The 12,090-nt window shown below is 50.1% G+C and overlaps 1 protein-coding gene across 2 annotated transcripts in view; it reads right to left on the reverse strand.

The window, feature by feature from the left end:
• ABCA1 (ATP binding cassette subfamily A member 1) overlaps positions 1-12,090 on the reverse strand; it is a 127,950-nt gene that overhangs the window by 38,561 nt on the left and 77,299 nt on the right. For both annotated transcript variants that reach the window (XM_075560258.1, XM_075560259.1), the window contains exons 12-19: positions 11,009-11,206; positions 9,675-9,880; positions 8,510-8,686; positions 6,662-6,884; positions 4,698-4,919; positions 3,644-3,848; positions 2,561-2,674; positions 777-948 (exon numbers count right to left, since the gene is read on the reverse strand). In XM_075560258.1, the coding sequence (XP_075416373.1) occupies positions 777-948; positions 2,561-2,674; positions 3,644-3,848; positions 4,698-4,919; positions 6,662-6,884; positions 8,510-8,686; positions 9,675-9,880; positions 11,009-11,206 (1,517 nt within the window). The remainder of the gene's footprint in view (positions 1-776; positions 949-2,560; positions 2,675-3,643; positions 3,849-4,697; positions 4,920-6,661; positions 6,885-8,509; positions 8,687-9,674; positions 9,881-11,008; positions 11,207-12,090) is intronic.

Raw genomic sequence — 12,090 nt, forward strand, 5'->3', positions numbered from 1 at the left:
ATGACGAGTGTCACTTCCAAGCACGTCCTTGGAAATGGTGTGGAGGGACCACACGAGCCGCGGAGGTGAACTCGGGTATTCTTTGGCCCTCACCGCTTCCTCAGCTGCCCGTTACAGGGGCCTGTCGGTTCCACTGAGGGCAACCAGGGGAAGCTGCCAGTTGGTCCTCACATCTGCTTAAAAGCAGAGTTCCTGTAAAATCAGCACCCCCTTCCAACAAACTTATTCTTTCCCCCTAGACCAGTGGTTCTCAACCTGTGGATCACGACCCTTTGGGGGTCAAATGACCCTTGCGCAGCGGTTACCCAATTCCTAATGGTGTAGCAAAATTACAGTTATGAATTAGCAACGAAAATAATTGTATGGTGGGGGGGGGGATGTCACCGCAACATGAGAACTGTGTGTAGCAAAGGGTGTTGGCATTGGGAAGGTTTGGAAGCACTGCCCTAGACCCTTGCTTCCCAGTTCTGACCGCATCAGCTCAAAAGGCAAACCTATCTCTGAGCTGTCCCGGACTCACTTCTAAGAACAGAGCATAATTCTGAAACCACGTGAGGAAGACAGCCACAGGCCCGCAGCCTGGGGCAGGCTGAAGAAGTCATTTGAAAGCCACTTGGAAAGCATTCTAACAATGAGGGGATATTGGGACACCCATCAAATCCGGTGTCTTCCGCCCTTGTTCCCAGCAGAGCACACAATTTCCGCAGCGGTGAATTCCTCACTGTCCCCCCTTCCTGCTCTGTGGCACATTTCGGGAGGGCACCCCATCTTCTTACATGGTAGTGGTCTTCCCCGCTCCGTTGTGGCCCAGGAAGGAGGTGATCTGGCCCTCATAGAAATTCAGTGCCAAGCCATCAACTGCCACCTTCATGCCGTCTCGGTAAACCTTCACCAGGTTCTGGATGGACACACCCAGCTTCAGATGTGTGGGCTCATCCTCCATGCAGACTGTGAGAGGAGAGCAGAAAGGAATGAACCCACAGGAACTGCTGCGCGGACGCTGGGGCGGGCTGGGTTTGCCTGCCAACCGACCTGCCTCTCTCAAGCAGGCAGCAGGCAAGTCGCCAGTGTTGGTTTCTGTCAATTAGCTGGGCACCAGTGATGGGCACCCAGTGATAAAGAAAACACAACCTCCACCCTTGGTCACTTACCACGAGCAACCAAATATAAGATGCTAAAAGCTGCTGCTGCTGCGTCTTTTGTTTTTAATTCCATCCAGCTGTGGAACAGCTGTCCCAGGGAATGCCGCACAGCGACAAAGGAGAGCAACCAATTAATGCGCAGAGCAACTAAGGTGGATCTCAAAGGAATGATGTTGTGTGAAAAAAGCCAGTCTCAAAGGTCACGTGCTCTATGGTTTCCAAAAGTTCATGGAACACTGGGGTTGAAAAATCATGGGATTTTTCTACAAACTTTTGAAACGCCTTCATATAGCTCCATTTTTAAAATCTACCCATGTTCTAAAATGCCACAGAACTAAAGGCCTAAACGAGTGCATGTCCAAGCTGGTGACATCGATAGTCTGTGGCTTATATCAGTGCCAACCCCTGGGCTTGAAATGACACCACAGCTGGGAAAGGTGTCCCTGCCGTGGAGCACTGGATGAAGTGGATAAGATGCCATGCCAGTACACATGTATGCAACTGCCTGTGGAGATAGAATCGTACAAAGCAAAAAGTTGTTCGAAATACCCTAGAATCTCCAAGAAGACACTGACCTGAGAATTTAGGGGAGCTGCTCAGGCAACAGGGGGACACTTCAATTAAATCTCGAAGAACGAGCGGGAGGTCGGAAGGGAGGGAAGTGGGATGAAGGGGCTTCCAGTCAGAGGAAACCTTACGTGCACCAAAGGCACCCGGATGTGCAAGGGCCCGGGACGTTCTGGCGACCTGGAGCAATTCTCGCTGGCCAGGCCGAAGCAGGGCAGCAAGAGGAGGAAGGGGATACGAAGGCAAAGTATCAGCAGCAGAAGCAGCTGGAGTGGTGAACAAGCAGGCTGTAAAGAGCCACGTGTGCCATGCTAGGACACCCTGCACTTTCATGGCTGGCAGCTGCGGAAAGGCACCCAAGAGGCCAGCAGAAGAGAGGATTATAAATGATTGAGGAAGCCACACTGGGCACAGAGCTAGAGCTCCTGTCCCACAGCTGGAGTAAGCAGCGCAGGGCTGAGCCACTGCTGACCTGGGGCATCTCTGCCTGCCCCCGGGAGCCAGGAGAGGGGTGGGGAGCTGGGTAATCAAGGGGAAGCCCCCAGACTGTGCTTTGACATCTGTCTAGGACTGCAGGTTATGATCCCACAATCAACCGCTCTTCCTGTAGCTCGTGGTGATAGCATGGGAATGCATGCAAAGTGAAGGTGGGGCTGACAATGGAGTGGTCAAAGCCGAATGCCCAGAAGCCAAGAAAACAAAGGAAATCGCCCTCAGAGATCAAGTCACCAGCACTGACAGGGGAGAACTGGGAACTGGGCATTCCGCATGATGTCTCTGTCCCGAGACTCTATAGGACAGCCAGTGGGGGGGGGGGGCGGCACTGGGGTTCGGGGAGAGACCACACTTACTTTCTGATGCTCCCTTCTGGCTGGAACCATGGTGGCTCTTCTCATCACTTTCCTCGCCGAACCAATAGGATTTGGTGCAAGGGAAATACCAGGGTCTGGGAATTCCATACTGGCCTGAAAGCACATCACAGAAGTGAGCCAAACTCTGCACCACGCCAGGAGATCAGGCAGACTTCCTCCCTTCTCGACACACTCTGCGTCCTTCAGAGATGAGGACTGGTAGAGAGGTTCAGGGAGACGGGAGCCAACATCTACTGACACCTTCTATGCACCGGGTACCCTCCATTTGGCGGCAGCGCTGTGGGAGGAGCCATTGAGTTGGTTCCAACCCATCGCAACCCTACGTACAACAGAACGAAACGCCGCCCGGTCCCGTCCGTTCTCCCAATTTGCCTTACGGTGGAGCCACAGCATCAACCCATCTGGTCTAGGGTCTTCCTCTCGCTAGCTGCCACCCTACTGAACCAAGCAGGCTGCCCTTCTCCAGGGAGCAGCTTCTCGCCTCAGTAAATCCTCCCAATACGTCCATGAGGCACAGGTTGTGCTCATTTTAGAAATGCACAGTGTAATGAAAGATAATTAATCTGCCAAAGTTGCTCAACCAATGTGAAGGATTTGAATGCAGGTCTGTCTGGTGCAAACGGGCACGTTCAAATGGCGGGAAGTTCAGGTAGGGCTGATGTGTACACTTGCCAGGAGGAAAATTAAACAGTGAACCATCTGGCTAAACCTCACCCATCAATGATTTGGTCTTACATGAGTCTTTATCCATGATAGATTCATCTTGGACACTACCTGCCTAGGGTTAAATTTATTAAAGTATTGAATACATTTTGCATGTACCTGGCACCTCAAGCCATCACTGCAGTACTGGTAGCCGCTCTTGTACTACCTGTGTCTCTTCAGTTCAGCTGTCTCTCCTCGTTGGTTATGGACTTGCCCTGAGTGGAGTGTAAGCCCTGGCTACTTGCCAGGGAGCCCTAAACCCTGCAGGGCGATTGCAACATAAAGGGAGGAAGGCACTGGAACTACGCATCGTATTTCCCTCACTGATGGCCTGGGCAGAGTGAAAGCTCACAGTACCTGGAAAGACAGCCTCGATGTACCACGTCATCACTCCATAGATGAAGGTGTCGAACAGCATCATGGACACGGAGGTCGTGAGGTTGAAGCCGTCTCCCTCCACCAGGCTCTCAAACAGGTTATCCCACTGCACCCCAATGCCCTGCTCCTCAAAAAGAGCAAAGTACTCGCAGCCAAACCCAAACGCCACAGGAGACAGCAGGCTCTGTGAGAAGAGGCAAGAGTCGCTCATCCATCTTCCTGACTCTCATTTCTCTCACTTCTAAGGCAAGCCTGTTGGGTACCTAGAGGTGTCCTGGCCACCTGGAGAAGCTGTTATTTATGAAAGGGATGAATTGTAGTACGTGGAAGGATTCACCTACAAGGTCCCTTTAGCGGAGTGGGATCCCTTCCAGCATATAAACTAATTCTATTTGCAACCATTCATTATGCACACACACACTTCAGAGACACATCTGTGAGGACATACAGCACTTGTATACTGCCACAGATGTCCCCAACACACACACACACACACACACACACACACACACACGAGGGCTTCCCCTCCTCTGTAGAGGGATGGGCTTGTCCGTGTTGGGGACTTGGTGAATTGAGGGGAAATGCTCTGTTAAGACTTGTTCAATTCAGAAAATTATAGTCACATCGAAGGCCAGACTGGGCACAAGGAGGGCAAGGAGCCATCCCTAACCCCAAAAGCTTTAGTTTCCCCTTGACCATGACTTTGGGGCATGATTAGCATGGCCCACAGAGCTGGTGAGACCTCGGGCAGACATGGCATTGAAAACCCAAAATAGCTCTTCCACAGTCCCCATTGCCATTTCCACAGCCAGGTCCATGATGATTCTCTGAAAAATGCCCTTCATCTCAAGCAGCGTCCACTGAGAGCACTCAACTAAGAGCACGTAGAGAATGGAAGGCCTGGCCTTCTCCAAGTCCCGCTGGGAAGAGACGCTCTCCTCTTTTGTTCGCAACTTTGCTGCCTCCCTTCATGGGGGATAGCACGGAGGCCAAGTACTTGGAGTGTTACTGTCTATGGCCCACAGGTACTCACCGCAAAGACTTTGAGGTTGAAGCCCACGTATTCCTGCCAGGCCACACACAGCACGTAGGGCAGGTAGAGAATGAAGTAGAAGATGCCCCCACAGGCTGCGGCCATGTTGGCTTTGGAGAAGAGTGTGCTGATCAGGAAGCACTGCAAGATGGTCACCACGGCGAACACGGTGAGGAAGACAAACACGATGCTGGGGTCGCTGTAGGGCAGCAGGTTCCCTAGCTGGGAAGGAAGAGACCCACTCAGTGGGTTGCCTCAGCAAGCCCCAGCATGCCCTGGCAGGACGTATGAGGGGAGAAGAATCACAACGTGGTTGTTTTTGTTTCTTTTTTTCTGATTAAAGATAAAGTAGAGGAGCGATGCTATTCACGATGAAGAAACCAAGGCCCAAAGAAAGGGAAAGACTCGCCCGGGACCACACAGCCAAACAGTGTTGGAGTTAGGAGCAGGACAGAGTCCTCGGCTTTCGATTTCATATCAGTGGCCAATTTTTTCTTTGTTTACTGAACCTGACCTGGTTTCTCCTTTTGTCAGAACTATGACCAACATGAGAGAGTTGTGGAAGATGGTACCCCACATGACTTCTCTCACCAAGGCCAAAGACAATAGGCAAGCAGCATTAATCACCTGCAGTGGATTCCGCTTTGCTCCTGCAGACATGACTCAGTTTCTGAGTTCCTTTCTGCTAGTGGAATATGGCTCAGTAGCAATCGTTGTCTCAAAGCAACTCTCTCGGGCACCAGCCACAGACCTCCCGACCCCAAATCTGAACCCTTACAGTTAGACATGAGAGACGAAGGAGGATTCGGTGTGAACAAGACCTGCTGCACTCAAACACTGGCTCTGCCACTACCTTTGGGGCTTTGGTCAAGTCTTTCGCCTCCACTAGCCTCGTTACCTCGTGCATGAGGTGCTTTCAACTATACTTGGAATTCAGTAAGCGTCCACTTATTAAGTTCACAGAGCAAATGCAGCGAGCATTGAATCAAGTGTTAGTTCCTGTCCCTCTGTACTCCCCACTCCTCAAAAGCACTGATGGTTATGCGATGCATCCTTAAATAAAATGGATAGATATACCGTATGTACTCACGTATAAGCCAAGTTTCTCAGCACATTTTTCATGCAGTTTTGTGGTAAAATTAGGTGCCTTGGCTGATATTCGGGTCGGCTTATATTTGAGTTTATACAGTGTTAACAAAATGAGGTCGGCACAGAAACATACTGCCCAGATTCCCCACCAAGTATGACTTTAGCACAGACATCTGCTCCTCTCTTTGTCACAGCCACAGAGAGGCGCCTGACCTGGGGCACACTCTTCCCAGGACAGCCCATGCCCAGTGACTGTTAAGAAGGCTGGGTAGGGAGGTTAGGGAAGAGAGCCTGATACGGAAGCAAACAGGCCCAGCCATCTCGGCTCAGTGTGGGGCAACTCCAACAAGACTTGTAACATCGCAGAGTGCTGTGCCCCTTGTAAGATTGGCCCTGCACTGCAGGTTCAACTTCTCCCTCTGCCCAAACCTGCTGTTTCTTTCTCCTTCCATCAGACTACCTTTACACCAAATTCTGCCTTAGCCTCTGCTTCCAGAAAACGTAACTGACAACAATCTGCGTCCTCTGGTCACTTACAGTTGTCAGGAAAGCTCGCAACCCTGTACATCTCAGGAAATGAAAACTCTCAGATGCGGCCATAAACCACGGCCCAGCAGGCAGTGTGGTTTACAACGTGCACTTACGCAGGAAGCGCAAGCCCTGGTTTCTGGTTCTGCTTGGCGGTCAACTAGCTGGCCTGACCTCAGGCAAGTTACTGCCCCTTTCTGCGTCTCACTTTCACCAGCTGTGAAACGAGGGCATTACAGTGCATCACCTCCAGGGCCCCTCCCCTTCCCTCTCAAGAAGTCTTCTCTTAGCCCTGCAGGCCTGTTCAGGATCTCCCCTGCAGGGAGGAGGGCGTGAAGCAGCCTTACCTTGAGGATGACCACCAGCAGGCTGGCGCTCACAAGCAGAGGGATGAGGCTGCTGATGAACCAGCTAAACCAGAGGATGCCGTTGTCCAGGCCCATGATCCTCATGGTCTCCTTCAGCCGCGCTTCCTTCTCATACACAATGCCCTTGATAATCACAGCCACTGAGTAGATCCAGGCCAGCGTCATGAACAGGGGCATGGACCGGCTCATTACCCGCAGGAAGCTGCAGGGCCCAGCAAAGGGTGGGGAGAGAATGAAGGAGAGGCGTCAACCAGGCTCATGGGCCAACCCCTCTGAGGCTGCATAGAAGAGCCAACCCTATGGACTCACACAACAGGCTGAACACAATCAATGTCACTGAATGTTAAATAGGCGAGTGATATGCTCTATGCTGTCATCACACCAAGTGGTTTTAAAATAAAGAGAAAACATCACATGCACCCTAAAGAAGGGCAGGCCCCTGGATCTCTGAAATGCCTAAGTTACAGAATGCTTTCTGTAATGTATAACATCATGATAAAAACTAGACTGCCCAAATTTTTCATTGAGGGTCCACATTAGCTCACCAGGTAACTGTGACATGCCAATAAGCTAAGTCTGGGTTCCTTTAAAATACTTTTAAAACAAACAACAAATCGCATTCTCTCATGAAAGTCAAACCTCTCCGAGGTCAGGTCACTATTAACATGCTAAGCCCAACCCGCAACACTGCTAGTGCATAAATACACACCAGGCAGCCTCATCAACAATGCAAGGGGAGGTCCAATGTTCACGGGAGCATGGAATTGAAAGACAATGGATTTTTCCCACCAACTCGTTTCAAGAATATTTCAGATTCCAACTGGAACAGGACATGCAGTGCTGGGAAGTAGGAGGAACTTAGGATTTGGACCTCGAGATTTGAGAGGTTCCCTATGCTGCTTCACCACTCACAGGGCCATGTGACAATATACAAAGCCTCTTAGAGCCTCTCCAGTCGCACTTTCGAACAAGGCTGTTGCAGTAACCCTGGGGGAGCCTTTGGCAAAGACCTCCTGAGAAAAGCCCCAGTTCTTTCTGAAGGTGAAAAGCAGGCTACTTTCTAGCCATCTGGAAAGACTGGAGGTGGTCAGGCAAGGAAGCAGACGGTTGGCTGTGGGGCAACGGGCAAACACAAGGAGAGGCTCTCCTGGCTCCTCACCCCTCTCCACACAGGGCAGCAGGAAAAGATTGTGCACATATTCCAGATGCCCACATCGAGCACACCTCTGCCACTCCTCTCTTACAAGAAACCATGCGATTCAAAGACACAGTTCCCAAGCGTACCCTGCCGCTTCGTGAATAAGCGCAACAAGAACATTTAAGGAGTCTAAGACAGAGGGGTTTTGTTCCATTTTATTTGGATTGTGCTAACATTTGGTGCATGACTTATGGAGGAAGTAGACAACATGAACACTGAGCTAGCTTTCCACGTCTACACAGTTGTGTCGGTGTCTGTGGGAGCACATGAGTACAGTTGCCGGTATTGGGCACAGAAGACTTTGAACTTGAACAATGGGCACCTTGTGACCAAAATGGAAGGCAGAAAGAAAATAATGGCGGTCGTAACCATGGAAGGAAAATGCGGATTACGGGTGTGTGCACGTGCATGAGTCTATGAGGTGGCTGGACTGTGGAGCACCCACATCTGGCATCCCACTAGCTGAAACGGTCACAGATTTCAAAAACCATTTGTTGACCAGCAGCACCCACATGAAAAATTACTACAATCCATTAATATTCCTCCCTCGGTACTTCCCCTCTCCCTCCCCCCCCACTCCACCTGGGACAGGAGTCACTGGTTAAAGACGGTCCTTAGGAAGCACTCACATGTCATCGACGTAACATGGGTAGGGCATCTGCTGCATGTAGACCCCAGTCTTCTTCTCCATGCCCGTTTGCACCCTGATGATGGCCTGTTCCACCACGTCCTGCAAGTAGGCAAAGCCTCCCCAGACATACCGCATGTCCTCGAAGGGGTCCGCCCGAGGACCCGGGTCCCAGTACCTGAATCCAAAGCACAGGTGATCCAACATTCCTTAGACACATGCAATTAAAAGAAATCAATCATTCATTCACAATCCCACTGCCTTACAGTCTGGTCTCAGCTGACAGGCATACTTATTCATCCTGTTTCTTTGGGTTTTAACTTTTTATTTTGAATTAGGTGCAGGTTTACAGAGCAGACAGGTCCTCAGTTTCCCAGGTCACCTGAGCCGGATTCCATCAGCTTTTGCCCGTCTCCCTCTTGTTGAGGCCTGGCTTCCCATTGCCAAGTTTCCTCCTGCCTACGCTCTGATCTGTGACTTCACTTGCCCTCCTCTCTCCTCCACACCTCCGCCCCGCCCCCCGGCAGCCATCAAAGTCTGTTGTTTTAGCGTGAAAACTTTCTCTGGACTCTTTATAAGAAGAAGCCCACGTTTCTAAAAATGAGTACCTGAAATGAGCACACTATTTTGGGGGGTATTTTTCCTCTTTCTCTGCCTCACAATGCATCAAGTGGCCATATTAAAAATGACTTAACCATTCCCGTTAATGGCTGGTGGCTCCTTTTCATAAAAAAACCAGAGAAAGCCCATCAAGCAAGCGCGGGACCCCTGAAGTCTGCTCTTTGCCTGTTGACATTCTTCCTGGGTGTTCATTCTCTAAGTGGAAATGTTGAATCGAAAGATCATGACATTTTATGACCTTTGAAATGCTAATAGCTTCCTGCAATGTTTTTGCACCAGTTTCACCATAACTATGTCGTTCACTGGACTTATTTTGGGTTGGAATTTCTAGCAAACTGTCTTACCAAAAGATCCATGGTTTGAACCCAGCAGCCACTCCATGGGATAAGAATGAGGCAAATCTTCCAAAAAGATGTACAGCCTCAGAAACCCAGTAGAGCAGTTCTACTTGGTGCTACAGGGAACTCTGCGGGGGAATCCGCTCCACAGTACTGGAATATGGCTGGGACCCCCAAGCCTGGCTCGGCTCCTGGGACTCAACTTACGCATCTTTGATTTTGTTTGTCCTTTCCACGTTGTCAATGTCCATTCGGATCTTATACTTGACATGAGGGGGCAACGCGACACTGTTGGGGGTGATTCCGGTGAAGACGATGCCGGCCCAGAACCTCCTCTCATCCAGCAGCCGCATGGACTGATTGATGAGCCGAACTTCCGTGGCCACCGGTTCCAGTTTGTTCAGGTTGACACACTGAAGGAAGAACAGCCTTCATGAGAACTCGGGGGGCCAGAGGAACAAACAACAGCCATGACACAGCCAACCCTGGGAGAGACGTTGCAACTCACGGCCGGCTTATTTTTCTCCTTACTCCTTTTTTATTCCTTTCCAATGGTTTTTTGGAGATAAAATTCACAGCTCAGACCCTCCCTTAGTTGGACCGTATTTCAGAAGAGATGTATATACTCCCCACAATCAGTTCCAGTGTGTCCCCCCTCACCATTAACCCTCTCTAACATAAGGTTCCAATATTCAACTGAGAAAGCATCGCTTTGGTTTTTAACAATAATTTAAAGAAAATGCTAGAAAGATTTAGAGATCAGTTTCTTGTTTTGGTAGTTTTGTGGAGACTGAAACGAGGATTATTTCTCATTTTCCTATCTTCTCAATAAATTTGAGTCATAGCAAGGAAGCAAACAAGCAAATAAACTGACTTAAAAAACAAAAAAAAACCCTCTTACTAAGTGATATAAACATTTTTTATAACGGAATTTTTTTTAATGTAACCTATCCTTCATTAGCTGTTAGATACAAACCCACTGAAACCACTGTCGCTGAGCTGATGCCCGTCCACAGCCACCCTGGAGGGCAAAGCAGAGCTGTCCTCAGGGGCTTGCATGCTGGGAGGCTTTACAGAAGCAGACTCGTTCTGGGGATGACTGGTGCATTTGAACCACCAACCTCCCATCTAGCGGCCGAGCGCTGAACCTCTGTGCTACCTGGCCTCCTAGTTCTTATGTCAGCTTCCTTACGATGCCGTTTTAAAGGAACACTTTGGAGCCCTTAGATCCCAGGCCATCAACACATAGGAAGCACTTTTAGGCCACCTTGAATCTCCAGAGGACAAAGGACAGGAACATCCTTGAATCGGGGTAAACATTAAGCCAGCATTAAGTTTTCTTTTATTGATGAACTCGGCCATTTAACTAACACGTATGGAGTGTCTTTGGTACACCAAGCCCTGTTAGGTTCGATGAGGTGCCACTATAAGTAAGACCACACGTCATTTCTAGACTTTTCTCCCACCTGGATATTAGTCCAACATCCTAGAGAACCAAAGCGAAATGATCTTTCCTAAATGACCCAGAAAGAGAGGCTCACCTCCATGAAGTGAGAGATGGTCTGGATTGCCTGATTGGTCTCGTTGAAAGCCTCTCTCCAGGTGTAAACGGAGCCATTGATGTCTTGGGCGTCCTCAGGGTGCTTGGCCAGGAATGCCACGATGTCTTGGGCCGTCCAGCCTAAGCCCTCCAACTTCTGTTCCCAGAACTGCTCATTGCCTCTGCTGTCCAACAGTGTCTGTGGCGGTCAACACCAGCAGTTAACACCAACGCCTCCCTGGTGGCGCGCGTACAGTTAATGAAACCCTGTCACACACATTGTCTCTGATTTGCACAGAAGAGTAGCAGTGGCCTCACTGGACCGGGGAGGTGGCTGAGACTGAAGACAGAGTGTAATGTTTTGGCCAAGGCCGAGTCAACACGTTCACGGCTCCCAGAGCTGTCTGAATCCACAGCCCATACACTTATCACCACAACCCGCAGCCCAGCTCTGCAGATTAACGGCAGCAAAAACCCTGTAGTGGAATGTACTCTGCACAGCTATTGTGTTGAGTGGCTTACACGCCTTTGCTCTCTTACGTCTCACACAACTCCAAAAGAAGGTCCGCTTAACATTTCCCATCGTGCAGAGGGCTCAGAGAAGTCAAGTCCGTAACACAGCTGGTAAGTAGCAGAGCCAGGAATTCAAACACAAATCCTCCCCTTCTAGTGTGCACATTCCTCATGCATCACATGGCTGCCTTCCTTTGAGACCCAGCCTGATGAGGACGCATTCTATGAACTCAATTACGACCAGCCCAGTTCTCCTGCCTCGCTTAGGAAAAGAACGATGCTGCTAAACCAGGGGAAAGACCATCGTTCCCAGTTGGAGGATCCCTGGGGCATGACAAGACAGGAGCCTGGCTGCCATTCTTGACCGTGAGCCGTTGGGTGCACTGATGGACTCAGGAGGAAAAGAGGGGCACACACGTCTGGTGGCTCAACTAGCTGATTCGGAGGTACTCGGGTAGATCGCAATGAGGGAAACTTCAAACCCTGCAGCACATGGAAAAGGAGAAGCATTTGCTACTTCTGCCACAGCTTCTGGAGGGGAACGCAAAGCCTAGCAACTGAAATCTCCAA

This window comes from Tenrec ecaudatus, chromosome 10 (assembly GCF_050624435.1).
Source record: "Tenrec ecaudatus isolate mTenEca1 chromosome 10, mTenEca1.hap1, whole genome shotgun sequence".
Taxonomy (NCBI): Eukaryota; Metazoa; Chordata; class Mammalia; order Afrosoricida; family Tenrecidae; genus Tenrec; species Tenrec ecaudatus.